Source organism: Triturus cristatus, chromosome 7, assembly GCF_964204655.1.
Source record: "Triturus cristatus chromosome 7, aTriCri1.1, whole genome shotgun sequence".
Classification (NCBI taxonomy): Eukaryota; Metazoa; Chordata; class Amphibia; order Caudata; family Salamandridae; genus Triturus; species Triturus cristatus.
This window is the reverse complement of record NC_140590.1, coordinates 21057296-21075072: the sequence shown is the minus strand read 5'-3', so window position 1 is coordinate 21075072 and position 17777 is coordinate 21057296. Positions and strand designations below refer to the sequence as shown.

Sequence of the window (17777 nt, the reverse complement as noted above, 5' to 3'; positions counted from 1 at the left end):
GGGCTGTTGTCCCATCTGCACCCCAGGAGGGCAGAAAGACTGTGTCAATAATTGTGAGGGGTATGGGGCATTATAATGCCCATTTAGGGCAGTTCCAATCCCTAAATTTGCTCACCCAAATAAAATCCCTGTTGTCTAGTATGCTTTCCGCCCCCCCAGGGGGGGGCTATTGTGTGCTATTGCTCCCATCTGTGCCCTATGGGGGCAGAAAGACTGTGCCAATATTTCAGAGGGGTGTTGGCATTATAATGGTCATTTAGGGCAGCCCCATCTCTAAACATGCGCACCAAACAAATCCCTGGTGTTTGTCTTTCTGCCCCCCCCCCCCCATGGGGGGGTTGAAAGACAGATCATTGCCAAGTTTTAATGGAGGGAGCAAATGCCCTTGCCCAAGAGGCCACTCTCCCCTCCCTGGTGTCTAGTGTGTGGATCCCTGCCTGGGGATCGCCCTCCTGCAGTGATCCCCAAGCAGGGATCCACTAGGGAAGGGTACCTTTGGAAAGGGGAGATTGTCCCCTTTCCAGCGGTACCTCTACCGCCTGCCTACATGCTTGGGGACTGAGAAAGCCCAAGGAGCGCATAGGCAGTGAAAGCGATATAAGCCAATTGGCTCATTTCACTTGCAGTTCAGTATAATGACATAGGGGCACATTGGGCGACGATTGTCACTACACTGAAACAAAACAAAATGACTCAGGCAGCTGGGGAAGTTCTTCCTCAACTCCTAAGGCTGAAAGAAAAAAAAAGAAATCCCTCTGCTGATTACAGAAGAGGTCTTTCTGACTGATGTGCAGAGGACGTAATGGTTATGTACTTGGCACAGCAGCACTGCAGCCGAGGATATATCTAGCCGAGGATATAACCATTATGTCCTCGGCATGCAAGGGATTAATAACCAAAGTCTGAAAATTCAGCCTGGATAACTAGAGATAACTTATTTTAAGCAAATCAGAGCACAGTATGTAATAATAAACTACATAGCACTAACCTAACCAATCCTGCAGCAGCTTCTACGCTGTTGCTGTCTGGAAATAGTTGCCAGGCCATATAGGAAATACAGCTGGGTACTTGATACAAGTATCTCTAACCCATCCCCTGGAGTGAGGTTGTAACACTGTATAGTCTATGTTTTATCTATTGCCACCTTCACCTGATGGGAGACAGATTTCCACATATCAGTCAGACCTTTGCAGCAATCTGAGATGATGATAATTTGATGGATGGAAAGCTGAATAAGTCAAACCTCAAGTCAAGAGATCGGAGTTAAAGCCATCATTCTTTTGCTCACCATGCCACCCCAGTTTAGACCCAGCCAATGCGTATCAGTCTTGACCCTGCTCCCCATGGGACCAGTCCAGACTGAACTGCCAAGCCAGGTCGTCTCTGGACCGGAAACAAAACATCCTGGGACCGATTTTGGGGTATTATCACTCATCAGGCAGGCTTGCTTAAATCCAGGGTCAAGACTGATTTGCTTTTGGCTGGGTTTACACTGGAATAGCATGGGGACCATAAAACGATGGATTTAGACCCATATTTCTATACTGTGGTGAATGGTTGACATAGTTCAACATTCTGTCCATCAATTGTTCTTTTTGTCTTGGTCACCCCGGGTGGGATGGGTATGACCGGATGTGGGTCCTGTGCTCTCCATGCCACTGGAGTCAAGCTTTAACAAGGATTTAACACAGATCTGTGACTGGGGTGAATGTTTGATTTGTTCAGCATTCCATCCATCATCAGTTTTTTTTGCATTTGTGCTCTAAGTGAGAAGGGTATGACCAGACGTGGGCCCAGTGTGTGCTACGTCACCGGATTCAAGCTAGCCGGGCTGATGAGGGGTGAAATTCTGAAACCTGTCCCAGGATGCTTGCTTCTGGTCCAGGGAGGAACTTGGCTGGCAGTTTAGGCTAGACTGTTCCCATGAGGAGTAGGGGCAAGATGATTTGCATATGACTGGTTCCAAACTAGAATGGTGCGGTGCACAAACAAAATGATGGATTTAACCTAGATCCGTGATTGGGATGAAAGATTGATTTATTCAGCATTCCGCCCGTCATTTGTTCTTTCTGCATTTGTCACCCTAACTGGGAAGGATATGCCCAGATGTGGGTCCGGTGCTCTCCATGCCACTGGATTCAAGCTAGCCTGGCTGATGAGGAGTGATGTCCTAAAACCGGTCACAGGATGTTTGTTGCTAGTCCAGGTAGGACCTGGCCTGGCAGTTTGGGGAACAGGGTCAAGACTGATTTGCAAATGGCTGGGTCCAAACTGAAATGGTGTGTTGAGCAAAAAAATGATGGATTTAACCCAGATCTGTGACTGGGGGTAAATGTTTGATTTATTCAGCATTATGTCCATCATCTGTTCTTTTTGTGTTTGGATTGAGGTCGTGGCACTGGATAGTCTATGTTTCTTCATATCAGTAACCCTGGGCTGTGAACTCTGCTCCACCAGCGGAGTTTAAATAGTTTTGCCAACTCCACGCTCCGTTGGGAATGCAGGGTTCAGGCAAAACTCTGACTCCGTGGCAGAGCGGAGTTAACCCCTGTGCCACGGCCCAAACTAAAAAAAAAACACCACTTACCTGCTCTCTGGCGTCTCCAGGCTGCCCTCCTCCTCGCCGTGGTCTCTCCTCCTCACCGCCGTCCTCACTGCCAACCCCTACGTTGAACGTCTTGTGTGGAACATGCAAGATGTAAAACATAGGGGTTTGCGTAATCACTCATCAAAATATTGCTCGTTTTTCTAAACTGGTGTGGAGTCCATTTGAGGTGATTTCGCAAATGTACTGTTTGTGGTGTGCACAAATACTGTACACATTGCCTCTTAGTTAAGCCTGACTGCTCTGTGCAAAGTTACCAGAGGGTGAGTAACAGGAGTGAGCAAAAAACAACATCCATATTAAATAAATTGGATATTTCATCAAAATGCTATACATTATGTCAAACTAATTTCATATACGTTCATGTTAGATTATTATTACCAGATTGGACCCATTATTAAATTTATTATTCGAAATCATTTTCCATAATATTGCAAATGCTAAAACCATTTCAACAATCACATTTTAACAAATTATATACTGCTGTTGAGGAGTGACGATAACCAGCTCAGAACCTTTCCTCGAAAGTACTGGTGTGTTTTAAGAATCTCTTAGACCTTTTTCTCTCTACTCTTTTTGTTATTTCTTTTTTTCTACATTCTACCTGCACCTGCCTAGAGCCTGACGAGCCTGATTCTCACAGGTTGTCTCTCATCTTCAGGTGCTCCCCCTTCTTCAGATGCCCCATGTACTAGCTGGTGGGTCACCTTGGCGGTGGCTTCAGGGATGCTCCTCTGTGCTGTCTTCGCTGTCCTTGGTGTGGTTCTCTTTTATGAGAGACGCGCCAAGAAAGCAAATGGTAAGAGTCCATTCAAAGTTCCATTTCAAACTATATAGCAATGAGATAGCAAGTGTGATATAATGTGTTCGAATTTTAGGTGGGACCCCCGGTGGCAGCCCTAGAGTCATCTATGAAGCTGCAGTAAAGTATGAGAACGTGGAGAAAGGAAACCAAACACAAACTGCAGTGAGTGCATTATAATAAATCTATAAATACATATGGACAGCCTGTGACCAAGAGACCACTCACAAACTGCAAAGAGTAACACACATTATTACCATAGACATGTATGTACAGATAACAGACATGTAACTGAGCACAGACTGCAGTGAGGTCATTATAATACATCTATAAATATATATGTACAGCCTGGAGATGCAAAGAGTAATGGATATTATTACCATAGACAGATGTGTACAGATAACAGGCATGTAACCAAGTACAGATTGAAATGAGAAACCACTCACAAACTGAGAAGAGTAGCACATATTATTACTATAGGCAGGTATGTAAAGAGATCAGACATGTATCCGAGCAAAGACTGCAGTGAGTGCATGATAATACATCTATTAATACATATGTACAGCCTGTAACCAAGAGACCACTCACAAACTGCAAATGTCCCTGTGTCCGACCCCAGCTCCATTGTTTTCGGCCTGAGCGTTTGGAATTGATGCGGTGAAGAGCAGCCTGATAACCCGGGTTGGTGCTATCTGCTTCTAAGCACTACAGAAAATGTTATTCTTTAAAAATTCATAACTTGACTTCTGATTTTTGGATTTTTGTCTTTTTGGTCTTGGTTCACTTATCAAAATATGGGCTGTTTTTCTAAACTGGGGTGGCGTCCTTTTTGTGGTGATTTCACCAATTTACTGTTTGTGGTGTGCACAAATACTGTACACATTGCTTCTTAGTTAAGCCTGACTGCTCTGTGCAAAGTTAGCAGAGGGTGAGCACAGGTTAATTTAGAGGGTGTCACTGACTTACCCGGTCTAGGATTGTGGTTCCTACTTGGACAGTGTGTACCTCTGCCAACTGAAACCCAATTTCTAACATCTACCATGGCCCATGTTTTGCCACTGCTCCTGCCCCTCCCGCCTGGCCTCTGTGGTTCATTTTTCTTTCCCTGCCTCTCCCACCCACCCTTTGATATCAGCTTGCTGATTCTGCACTTCCGGCCTGCCCTCTGTGGTATTGTTTGAACTGCTCCTGACCCTCCCTCTTGCCCTCTGAGTTCAGCTTGTTGAACGTACCCCTGTGACCTGCCCTCCATGGTCAGCGTGCTGCTCTTGTCCCCATCTGCCTTCAGTTTTTGGTTTGTTTCATTGCCTCTACCACACCTTGCTACCCTCCGAGGTCAGCTTACTACCCCGCCTTTGGTCCATGTGCTGCCCCTTCGACTCCAGCCTGCCCTCTAGGGTCCATGTACTCCCACAGCCCCTCCACCGGGCCTGTTGTTACTGTGTTCTCTCTCACATCTTGCCTAGCGAGTATGTTTTGTGTTATTAATTTCAGTATTCAGTGGTTACCATGGTACCGGCAGCGGGTACCGCAGGACCGGCATCCCGATAATGTTTTTTTTATTATTTAACTGGATGGGTGTCTCTTTGTAACCATCCCCCACATGGCCTTGGGGTTCAGAGTGTGCCTACACTGCACCCTAAGAGGCTATTTTATAATATTTTTCAAGACTCAGTGATGAGTTCCTGAGGTTTGTAATGTCTGCCGCAACAGTTTCTTTCTTGACCAGTAAATCAAATTGCAGGGAATATTTTGACAAATCTTGGTCCGACTGTACCATAAAGGCACAAGATAGAAAAACTTCTCTGGCCAATCAGAAGGCCTCACTTTAAAAAAATGTCAGTCCCATGGGACTCCTGTGGGACCTACTGTCAATGTATTTCACCAAAACTCATTTTGCACTTGCAATTTTCCAAAGGAATTTTAGACAACAATGCATGAAAAATGGATCAACAGAATTGCACTAAATTTGGCACTAAGCTAGATCTTTACTGAAAAAACTTACTTTTTGCGATAAATCCATTCAGCAGTTTATGAGAAATTAAGGTTAAAAAAATCAAAAATCTAGATGATTGGTCCCACTGGAGACCTGCAGTACTTCTGCGGTATGGCAAAAAAAAAAAATAGAATGCGCTAATGGCCTAGATACCTTATTTTCCTGTCCACCTTCTACACTGAGCCTACTCTACTGAGCAATCTGAATGTTGCAGCCGCCATTACAGACACAAGTACACTCCCCAGTACCCTGAATTTGTTAGAATAAATAGTACATAACAGGGCAGGGAAGGAGCACCCCAACCTCTTGTCTTGTGGAAGTGGTAGGCGGTCTCAGAACTACCCGCAATGGGAACAGTTTTTAAAAATCTTCACTTTCCTCTCCTGGGGAACTGCAGTGGGAGCCAGTGAGGCCTCCTGTGTTAAATAAATACCTTTGGACACCCAAGTTGCTACTATATAACCCTCTGCCTTGTACAGAACTTTTCACCGAGAGCCCATTCTCCTTCCAGAGTCCGTAGCACTAGAAAGTGACCAAGAGTCTACTACACACAGCCTTCATTCTCTACACAGTTCCTCATCGAGAGGCCTGTCCATCTCACACGCAAGCCCGTGCTATGCACACCCTTCTCATTGTACAGAAGTCTTCATGGGCATCCCACTCCCTCCAGACACTCAAGCACCATTAGGTGAATGAGATCGTACTGCGCACACTCTTCACCTCCTACAGAAGTGTTCATGGACAGCCCACTCCCTCCAGACACTCAAGCACCATTAGGTGGATGAGATCGTACTGCGCACACTCTTCACCTCCTACAAAAGTGTTCATGGACAGCCCAGTCCCTCCAGACACCCAAGCACTATTAGGTGGATAAGATCATAATGCGCACACTCTTCACCTCGTTCAGAAGTCTCCACGAAGAGCTCACTCCCTCCAGACAATCAAGCACCATTAGGAAGAAAAGATCATACTACGCACACTCTTATCCTTGTACAGAAGTCCTCATTGACAGTCCACTCCCTCTAGACAATCAAGCACCATTAGGTACATAAGATCATACTTCACACACTCTTGACCTCGTACAGATGTCTTCACAAAGAGCTCACCTCCTCCAGACACCCAAGCACCATTAGGTAGATCAGATCGTACTACACACATTCTTCTCCTTATACAGAAGTCTTCATGGACAGTCCACTCCCTTCAGACAATCAAGCACCATTAGGTGGATAAGATTGTACTGCGCACACTCTTCACCTCCTACAGAAGTGTTCATGGACAGCCCACTCCCTCCAGACAATCAAGCACCATTAGGTGGATAAGATCATACTATGCACACTCTTCTCCTTGTACAGAAGTCTTCATGGGCATCCCACTCCCACCAGACACCCAAGCACTATTAGGTGGATAAGATCATACTACGCAAACTCTTCTCCTTGTACATATATTTATATTTAACCTACTAGCGGTTGCCAGTAGGTAGTTATAGTTAGAATCTAGTTTCCATAGGAAAAGCGTTTTTTGACTTGCCTATATCCATGGCGGCAGTTGACAAATTCACAAATGTTTTTTTTTCAATGTGTGCCAGTGGGTCTTACTGTGCACGAAATGTTTTGGGGGGTGATCCATGAAGCGGGGGCTGAGAAAAAGGGGGGGGGTCAATAAAAGTGTGTGAGACACAACAGCCTGAACTGCTTGACGGATTTGCACCACATTTTGCAGAAAGCTAGATCTTGGTTTAGAAGGTGTGCTTTTTGTGATTTGGTCTAAATAAGTTCAGTAGTTTTAGGGATATTTAACGAAAAACAAATCTGTTCATCTCTAGGGTTGTGCCTACTTCATGAATATTGACGATCTTGTGCAGAGATCTGATTGACTGCCCACACTTCAACCAGGAAGTGTTGGCAGTCCTTTTGGAACTCAGCCTCAGCCGAGACCCCAGAAAAACATCACATTTAAGAAAAGGTGGCAGGGTAGAAATACTCTGACCCCCTAGCCCAGGATTTTGTGTCCCCCAGTGATCCTGCCAGACCAAAAAAGATCAGTGAAAATGGGACTGAATAACAGCAGATCGCTACCAGCACATACCAAAGAAATTAGGATGCTCATTGAGAATGAGGAGCTTGACATCCTATTCCTAACAGAAACTTGGCTGAAAGTGTGCTCCACTCCGGATACAGTCCAAGCAATCACTCCTGGCTTTGCAATTAGGAGGCAATATAGAAGGGAGAAAACAGGAGGGGGGTGGCTATTATATATAGAAATGATTATGGATGCATGACAACACCCTTGTCCATCTCTAACTGTGATACTTCACTCTTCAGCATAAAACTTTCACCCAATACCACCTTCTCAGGGACACTAATTTATAGACCTCCGGGTACCGCTAACTCTTTCCTAGAGGAATTTCTGTGTACCGTAGCCACAACGGTGGCCGGTAAGGGGTTCACAACTATACTAGGGGATTTTAATCTTCACCTAGAGTCACTTGACAGTAACACTTCAAACAGAAATAATCCAAGACATGGAAGCCCTACAACTCAAGCAACTGATCAGAGAGAGCACACATGAAAAAGGACACCTATTAGACGCCATATTCTCCAATGAACCCAAGTTAGTGGTAGGGACACCCATGCCAGTGCCATGGACTGATCACTTTTTCATCCCTTTCACATTAAATCACCTCCAGGCACAGCTCATAGGGGATAAACTAACCAAGACTTGGAATAAATGGCCTAGATTGTTAAAGGATAACATGGTAAATGATCTAGTAGCCCAGGCCCCAGGCATAACAAACAACATAGAAGAGTCTGATAAGAGGTGGACAGAATGGATTAATAATGTAGCAGCCCAATACCCGCAAAGAACCAGACCAAACAACCAACCATCGAGGAAAAAAGCGGCCTGCTTCAACAATAACATTATACAGTTAAAAAAAGCCTGTAAAAATCTGGAAAGACTCGAGAAAAAATGATGACCCGATATAAAAAAAAAGCCAATACAAGACAGCTATCAGACAGTATCATAATGAAATGCTCCAAGCCCAAGCCAAATTTTTCGAAGGAAAAATTAACTCAGAAGGTAACTCGTCCAGAGAGCTTTTTAAGATAGTGCGCTCACTCACTTCCCCGGAGCAGGAAACAAACATTCCCACCTCAACCAAGGAGAGATGTAATAGGATGGCAAACTTCTTTAAGAATAAAGTAGAAATCATATACAACTCCCTTCTAGGAAACAATTGCCTAAATCAGGGTGAGACTCAACCGAGAAACACAGAAGACATGGAAAGTAAAACGGATGAGATTAGACCACTTCACAAACATAAGTGAGGAAGCTATGACCTCCATCTTGACAAAGATTAAATCCGGCTCCCCCTTAGACCCGATGCCGCCAGACATCTTGAGGCAAGGAGGTAAAAAAACATATCAACAACTGCAGCACTTATATCACTCTCCTTGACACAAGGGACTGTCCCCCAATCCTGGAAACATGCTATTTTCTGTCCACTGCTACAAAAACCCCAGCTAGACCCAGCAGAACTAGGGATCTACCGACCCATCTCACTCTTGCCACTACTAGGAAAAATAACCAAAAAATATATTAATCAGGCTCTGTCCCAATACATAGAGGATAATCAGATACTACACGCCCTTCAAATGGGCTTTCGACCCCATCATAGCACAGAGTCAGCTCTGTTGGTAGCAACAGAGGAATTAAGGGGAATCCTAGACCAGGGAAGTTCAGCAGATATACTGCTCCTGGACATTAGCGCCGCCTTTGATACGGTGAATCATAACACCATGATACGCAGGCTAAAGGAAACCGGTGTCACAGGCTCTGCCCTTAAGTGGATAACTTCTTTCCTAGAAAACAGATCCTTCTGGCTAATGGAAGGTGAACATTACTCTGATATCCTCCAACTGTCGTGTGGAGTCCCACAGGGCTCCGCGCTAAGCCCGACACTTTTCAATCTACATATGCTACCACTAGCAGAGATAGTGCAGCAATTTGGATTGTCAATAGCGTCATACGCGGATGACACCCAGCTGATTTTATCTGTGATGGAAGGTCCCCAATCGAGGCACCACAATCCGGCACAATGCATAATGCAAGTTGCATATTGGATGAACAAGGGGTGCCTAAAATTGAACAGAGGCAAAACCGAGCTCAAGTTCCTGAGCAACAAGGAGGTCCCAAGAAACACGATTAACTGGCCTCCAGAACTAGGAGATCCCCCCCGGCCCCAAAGACAGAGGTAAAGAATCTTGGAGTTTGGTTGGACAAAAATCTGTCCATGGAGACTCAAGCCAGAAAAATATCAGGTTCATTCTTCGGAGCATTGCGAACGCTTCAGAAGATCCTACAGCTCATTCCTGAAACCACTCGGAGAACAGTGGTACAGGCCCTAGTACTGTCGTGACTGGATTATTGCAACTCCCTGTACCTTGGCGCACCCAAATACCTCATAAACAGACTACAGGTGGCACAAAACGCAGCAGCTAGGATTCTACTCCGCATCCCTAGACAGCAGCCAGCTAAGGCAGCCCTGAAGACACTACACTGGCTCCCAATCAAGGCCAGAATAGAGTTCAAATCACTCTGCATCGCTCCTAGAGCCATGAATGATAAAGGCCCGACTTCAATTAAAACACTTGTCACACCATTCATCCCAGGCAGGCACCTTAGATCCTCCACTGATCTACTCATGAAACAGAACAGGATAAAGAGAGCCAGATGGGGAGGTAGATCCTTCTCGTATCTGGCCCCGGGACTATGGAACTCCCTGCCTACGGAAACACGCATGTTAACTGTTGAATTGGCATTCAGAAAAAAGCTCAAAACATGGCTCTTCCCATAATCCTCTATGCAACCTCTGCCAACTCTCTCAGCACTGGAAAGCCCTCGGGAAGCTATGCGCTCTACAAATCCATAAACATAAACATACCTAAAGTGGGAGACACTCCATCTATAACCTTGGGATATTTTGGTATATTGACCAGGCTTCTGCTTCTATCTTCTATAAGGAACTGCATACTCAGGTCTTAACAATGTTTAAGTGTTGGACAATAGTTTGCAGAACTAATCAGATTCTGTTTTCTTATATAGAATTCTGTCTTTCGGCTACTATATTAATTACAAGGAAGTACGGCTGAAGGCAGTCATTAAAAACGCATCTGCTGCTCAGTGTGGGAAAAGAAGCCGAGCAAGAAAGAGGGAACCAAAGAAAAAGGGGAAACAGCTGGCAAGCAGTCAAGGGGTTATGGGCTATCTCGGCTTTAAATGCATGCAGTCGGGCATCAAACAAAGACAATACTGTTTTAAACAAATCATACAGCTCTGAAAAGTGTGTAGGTTATCCCTTACTGATTAATGACATTGTAGACACCATTTTGACGTTACAACTGATGCCCAAAAATAATGGAACTACCAGCAACTTGTGAAGCTCTAGGTGGTACTGGGTAGCAGAGTACCTCACGGTACAGGGACCTCGGCTACAGTAGCCATTTCCTTGCCGTGTTGCCTTCCCAATCCAGAGTAGACTAGTAGTGACAACGGTAGTAGGCATAAGGAGCCCACCCCCGTGAACGTGCTTATGTCAGACCGAAGTGCTAAAAACAACTTTATTATTTTTTTATTGGCCTGTGGTACTCCAGTGAAAACTGGAACAGGAAGCAAAACACACATAGAACTCCTTCCGGGGTTATTCTTGGGTTGTAAGTGTCCTGCAGGAGTACCACAGGGCCATTGAAAGTGAAATGAAAAATAAATACAAATACAGCTTACAACACACATTAAGTTATACCATTAAAACATACTGCTCAAACTTTTCGTGCAAAATTCGAAAGGTGAAATTTGCATTATGTCTGACTTTTCTAACTTTGAAAATGAAATTTTTATTTATATTATTTTCTTTATTTAAATTCATCTCTGCTTTCTGGATCGACGTGGGACTAACCAGTTGACTTTCTTGCCTTTCCCGTGCTAGCAACTCGCCGGACCCGCTGCGCGGGTCCTGCAGCGTCCAGTGAACACCATAAGAGCGCCTGGACGGGGTTGCCTTCACCGGGGTGAGCGCATCTGTACAGGGCTGCGAGCAGCAGGGGACTCCATTGCCCAGGAGTCCCTGCGAGCCCCATTGCCTACACCTGGGCTGCTCTCCCTGCACGACACGCCCCCCTGCATAGCTGGGACTAAAAGCGGAACACCAAGCTCCCATCCCTGGGACTCATCTCTGCTTTCTGGATCGACGTGGGACTAACCAGTTGACTTTCTTGCCTTTCCCGTGCTAGCAACTCGCCGGACCCGCTGCGCGGGTCCCGCAGCGTCCAGTGAACACCATAAGAGCGCCTGGACGGGGTTGCCTTCACCGGGGTGAGCGCATCTGTACAGGGCTGCGAGCAGCAGGGGACTCCATTGCCCAGGAGTCCCTGCGAGCCCCATTGCCTACACCTGGGCTGCTCTCCCTGCACGACACGCCCCCATCATCTACGTAATTTCCAAACTTAAGCAGACACTAATCCGCGGCGCGGGCGCGCGCGGGAGCGCCCGGGGCTAAGCCCGGGCAAAGGGCGGGCCGTTCGAGGACGGAAGAGACCGGACCGGGCCACGTCCCTAAGCTATACTTACGATATTCATTAGCCTTTTTCCTTATGAAAAATAGAGAGTTGTTTAAACATTATTTGTTCTTGTATGCCCTCTAAGTCTAAGCCTTAGCCCGAGCTTATCCTATAGGCTGTTAACTACTTGCCCTGGGTCCTAGAAACTATGGTTGTAGCGAGAGGAAAAAAAAACGAAATTAGGGGGGGCAGAGGAAAGTTACTGGGACCGATGGATGAGTTTATTGTTAAGGCAAATACATTCATTGACCAAAGCATTAGCTTAATTGAAGGTAGGGTGTCTCTGGATCTAGAGTTGGCAAAAAGGTCATCTTTAGGAAATTTAAGGCACGCAAAAACTCCGGAAAAGGCGGTAAAAAAAGCACCGATCTGTGAGGGTAGGCGTAGCCTCCCAAACAATGTGGACCTGTCGGCTTCCCAACTTTCAGATTTCCAATTAAGCCTGGATTTAGAAAAAACACCAGAATTGTTCCCCGAACTTACCCCAGAGGAAACTAGGCAAATAAGAGGGAGGAGGGAGGGAGCAATAAGGAAACGAAAGGAAAAAGTAAAAAGTCCTATTCATCACGACACTAGTGTTCATTATAAAGGGAAGGATATAGCACCTCTCCATGCTGATTGTTTAGCTGACTCCCCACCCATTAATCACTTTTCCCAGGATAACGCAGATCTTATTACTGTGGAAACTTCCACTCATTCTTCACCAAGTAAAATAATAAGGGACAAGGAAAATCTACAACTGATAAATAACATCACAGATCTCTTAAAAACTTTCATTGCTCCGATCGAAGTAAGATTGTCTCAGATGGAGCTCCAGTTATTGAATCTTGTGAATATTTTGAAACCCAAGCAAGTGCAGGGGGATAAAAAAAAGAGAGGAACCAAGCTACCTCCTCAAAAGACGCCGCCTAGACAAAATAAAAAAGATGAAATAGTACCTTCAGAAGTTCAATCTAATCCACTACCCACTGTACGAATCATTGATAGGGTATTGGAACCCTCTGCTAACATCACGATAAACTCCCTCCAGGGTAATTCCTTGACCACAAAAACTGTTGGTCCTAAAAATTTTGCCCCTAATACATCATTGCCTAAATCTAAAACTAATACGATGCTATTAAATAAATCGGTCCCTAATATAGTAGCACCGGGAATTAACAGAGCCGATACGGGGGAATCTCCCGAAACTAGATTGGTGGCTGACTTGCCACCGGAAGCATCCCCATTTGTTGTTATTATGACAGGTGTCCCTGAGTTGGCTGACTATAATGCAGAACCCACATGGTCGCTGAAAAATAAGGTACAATATTGGTTAAACAATAATCGCCCCATTCCAGAACCTGGGTTTTCTAGGATCCTGATGGTACGCAGAACCCCCTGGGTGGCAAACAGTAGGAAAACGATACCGGGAGACTGTATCCTGATTACATTTGATGATCCTAGGGTGGCGGATCATATTTGCTCATGGGAATTTCCGAATGTACCTGGTGAAATAGGAACCAAGCGACTTCCTTTCTTTTATCCCTCCAGGTCTTCTAGGGAGCCACCCAATAATAATTATGTCCCTAATTGGGAAATAGGAGCCTCAGCCCATGGTCCTTGGGAAACAAGGACTCCGGTCCATGGTAGACATTTTAACCAATGACAATTAGTGGGCCCCCGTTTCCGTACGCATGGGGGTCCTAGATACAATCCAGGACCACCTTACTGGAACGGAGGTCGAGCTGAGTGGAGCTCTCACACACACTGGTTGGTAAATAGAGAGCAATCCCAAAGGGAACCCTGGTCTAGTATTCCAATGGATAATAGATTCAGCGTCCTAAAAACAGTCGACTGACCACTAACCCCGAATAATCTTAACGAATCTAAGATACCGTATCTAGCCCTAAATGCCACAACGACTTGTTTAGCAAACGAAGTTGTGACAAATACAGATCCGCGGCCGCTCTCCATCCTCTTCTGGAACGTAGCGGGTCTTCGCTCCAAGATTGAAGATGGCTCGGCCGCGAATTTCTTCGAGCAGGAAAAGATCATTTGCTTACAAGAGACATGGTCTATAACGGAGTTTCACCTCCCGGGTTTTCAAACATACTTTACGCCAGCTGTGGGTGGTGGTACAGGTAGACCCAAGGGTGGGTTGACTACCTATATTGCTAACACACTAAAATACCAAAAACTGTCTGTAATTGTATGTGACCCAAACTTCCAATTATTCAATCTTGTTCTTAGCAAAAATGAGTCATTCCTCTTGCTTAATCTTTATAATAACTTAGAGGACGACCAAGTTTTGTCCCTTCTTTCCAACATTAAAGAGAAATTGACTCATAGTCTTATGATAGGAAAAGGGACAGTTCATCTTATTTGGGGTGGAGATCTGAATCTTCACCCATGCCCACACGTTGGAAAAAATAGATGTGGGATTGTAGATGAATTTAATGCTCCCATTATGCACTTTGCTCATAGCAAAGTGGGGACCGTTATGAATAATCTCCTATTAGATCTGGAACTTGTAATAGCAAATGAGATAACTCCAGGGTCAAATTTTCTACAACCAACCTATGTGGGTAGGGGCCATAACACGACAGGAGATTATATTCTCATCTCGACAGCTTTGTCCCCCCGAGTTGGGTCTTTTGAGGTTTTGTTAAACCTCTTAAGCGATCATTCTGCTCTCAGGCTGGAGCTATGTCGAACTAACTTTCAACCTGTGACCGATGCCATAGTGACAACTCTTGCACAAAATAACTTAGAGTTAGGCAGGCAAAATGGTTATACACTAAAATGGGGGGTGATAAATCCTGAAGAAGTCACTAGGAAACTGGTCAAGGAGGCATATATAAACATAACTAAGTGCCTTGATTTATCGGAATCGGATGAAGAAGTATTAAATAACTTTCTACAAATTCTACAGAAAATCAAGGCTCGCCTTACTTTAACCCCAAAAACGTCGAATTCAACCATCAGAGGGTGGTTTGATCACAGCTGTACCACAGCCCTAACTAATCTAAAGAAGGCTTTGAAGGAAACAGACAGAGTGCCGGCCAAGATTCAATTACTGAGACGACAATATGTCTGTGCACGTAAGCAAAGAATCAATCAATTGAAACAAAAATTATGGGATGACTTACACACCAGTGCCGACTCAAAGAATAGTTTGGTCTTTTGGCGAACTGTTAAATCCCCATATCTTCTAAACAAAGATAGTGCAAAGATTGAAGTGGCTATAGATGAAGATACTTGGGTGGCCCATTTCTCCAAGATTTTTAAAGAGACAGAAACATTAATAACAGGAACGGAACCCACACTTTCAAAAGTTGGCTACCCTATTCCCCTGTATTTTGATATTGCTGAGGTTTTAGCGGCCTTAGAAATAAGCAAAAATGGGAAAGCCCCAGGCCCTGATGGGGTTCCAGTAGATTTGTTTAAATTTAATCTGGATCTCTGGTCTCCCATCCTTACCAGAGTGTGTACTGCAGCGGCAAAGGTGGGTCTGATAAAATCTTGGACTAATTCAATTATGGTCCCAATCTTTAAAAAAGGAGATCGGCAGGACGTTAAATGTTATCGTCCTATCTCCTTATTGGACTCTCTAGGCAAGGTTGTTGGCAGAGTCATACTAGAACGACTCCAGCAGTGGGCAGAGGAAGGAGACATAATCTCGGACCTCCAATTTGGATTTCGGGAGGGGTTTGGAACGGTGGAGCAGGCCCTTAATCTCAGCTTGATTCTTGGAAAATATTTTCAAGCTAAGAAGGAAATGGTTTACATGGCCTATGTAGATCTGTCCGCCGCCTTTGATTGCGTCTCACACGCAAAACTTTGGAAAATTTTGACACATATGGGAGTGGACCCCCCACTGTTAGATTTTTTGAGAGAGCTATACTCAAAGGCATCTGCAAGGGTGCGTTTTGGTATGAAGGGGGAGTTGACCGCGTCCTTCGGAATAGAGCGAGGGGTTAGATAGGGGTGTGTCCTTGCCCCCTTCCTCTTCTCTCTGTATACAAACGGATTAGAGGTGGAGATGTTGAGGGGGGCTTTGGATCTACCTCGAGTAAAACAGCGCCTGATACCTGCCTTGCTCTATGCGGATGACGCCGTCATTCTGGCGCGTACTCCACGTGAACTACAGTAGTCCCTGAACAGATATGTCGATTTTATGGGTGGCCTGGACCTACAAGTAAATGTTAAAAAAACTTTCGTCATGGTAGCAGGCAGAGGGAAAAAAGGAGTAAAGAACATCTCCCTTAAAGAACAACTATTGGAGGTGACCACTCAGTACTGTTACCTGGGAATAATGATTGACGATAGACTAAATTGGAGGCCTGCAGTTGAGGCTAGATGCCACCGGTTTAAAAGAGCTATAATGTCCCTGTTGAGTTTCTCACAGAGATTAGGGAAAAGGCCCCCAGTGGAACTACTAAAAATTTACCCTGCTAAATGCCAGGCAATTGCCCTTTATGGAGCGGGAGTCTGGGGTCTTGCAGATGTTGGTGCCCTTCAGGTGGCTGAAAACACTTTTCTTAGATTCCTTTTAACTGCACCATCGAGTACCTCAGTTTACGCCCTCCATTTGGAACTCGGAATCCCCTATCTTGAGGATCTCTTAAAGATTCAACCATTGTTGCTCTGGCGGCGTATCTGGATCTCTGACAAAAACACCCTATCTCAGGAAATCTTAACAGATTCTATGTCCATTGACCATTCACTGGAAATAAAGTGGCTCCGATATATTAGAAACTTCTTTGAGGATCTTGGCCTGGAGAAATATTATTCTGAACCTAAAACAATTATTGAGTTATCAAAGAAAGAGCTGAAAAAAACGTCTCTAACTCATTTAGAGTCTCTGAGGCTGACATCTGAGTCAAAAAAATCCTCTGTCCTTCTTGCTAATATGATTCAGATTACCTACAGTATCCAACCATACTTAACATTACAGATCAGTACCTATCATAGAATGCTACTGACAAGATTCAGATTAGACTCGTTTCATAGACTAGTATCCTTCCCTGAGAGAAATAGATGGGACCTAACTCCCACCACCTGCCCATGTGATGAAGTTTCAACGCAGTCTAACTTGCACACAATTTTGTTTTGTAAGTTTTATCATCCACATAGGAAGGTTTGGCTACTACCTCTATTAAAACAATGGGGACTAAGACAATGTCGTCCGGCAATGCTACGTCTCCAATTCTTAGAATCCGAACTGATCTGTTATCATGTTCTTAACTTTTTAAAATGCATTGTAAAACATAGGAATAATCTGTAAAAGTTTTGCTGAACTTAGTTCTCGATGATGATATGAATTTTTTTTTAAAGAATTTTATAATAATATGTATTTTTTATATGTATTTGTTTGTTCAAACATGCTCCTTTTATGGTTTTCAAATGTGAAAAAACCGAATAAAGAAGATATTATTATTATTATTTAAATTCACTAAAAAAACTAATTTGAAAGTGACATTATAGTTAGACATGGTAATAGGATCGTACTTTATATTAAAAAACTCAAACATACACTAAAAACACAGGTCGAAGTGATGTTATTGTAAGGCATGGAAACAAGATATTAACTTACTGTTAAAAAAACTAGGCATTCACTGAAAAAAATAAAGGTTACAGTGACGTTATAGTTATGCAACAATGTCAGTCCTATTATAACATTTTAGACCAGAAAAAACCCTGAAATTCTTAATTTATAATTCAACGAGCTAACTATAGCTTGCGGACTCCTTGCCATGCATCGCTTATGATGTCACATAA

The 17777-nt window shown here is 44.3% G+C and overlaps 1 protein-coding gene across 1 annotated transcript in view; it reads left to right on the top strand.

Moving 5' to 3' along the window:
• Window positions 1-17777, top strand: part of LOC146808708 (cell adhesion molecule CEACAM6-like) — a 375069-nt gene that overhangs the window by 289980 nt on the left and 67312 nt on the right. The window contains exons 4-5 of the mRNA XM_085614219.1: window positions 3267-3404; window positions 3484-3572. Of these exons, the coding sequence (XP_085470345.1) occupies window positions 3267-3404; window positions 3484-3572 (227 nt within the window). The remainder of the gene's footprint in view (window positions 1-3266; window positions 3405-3483; window positions 3573-17777) is intronic.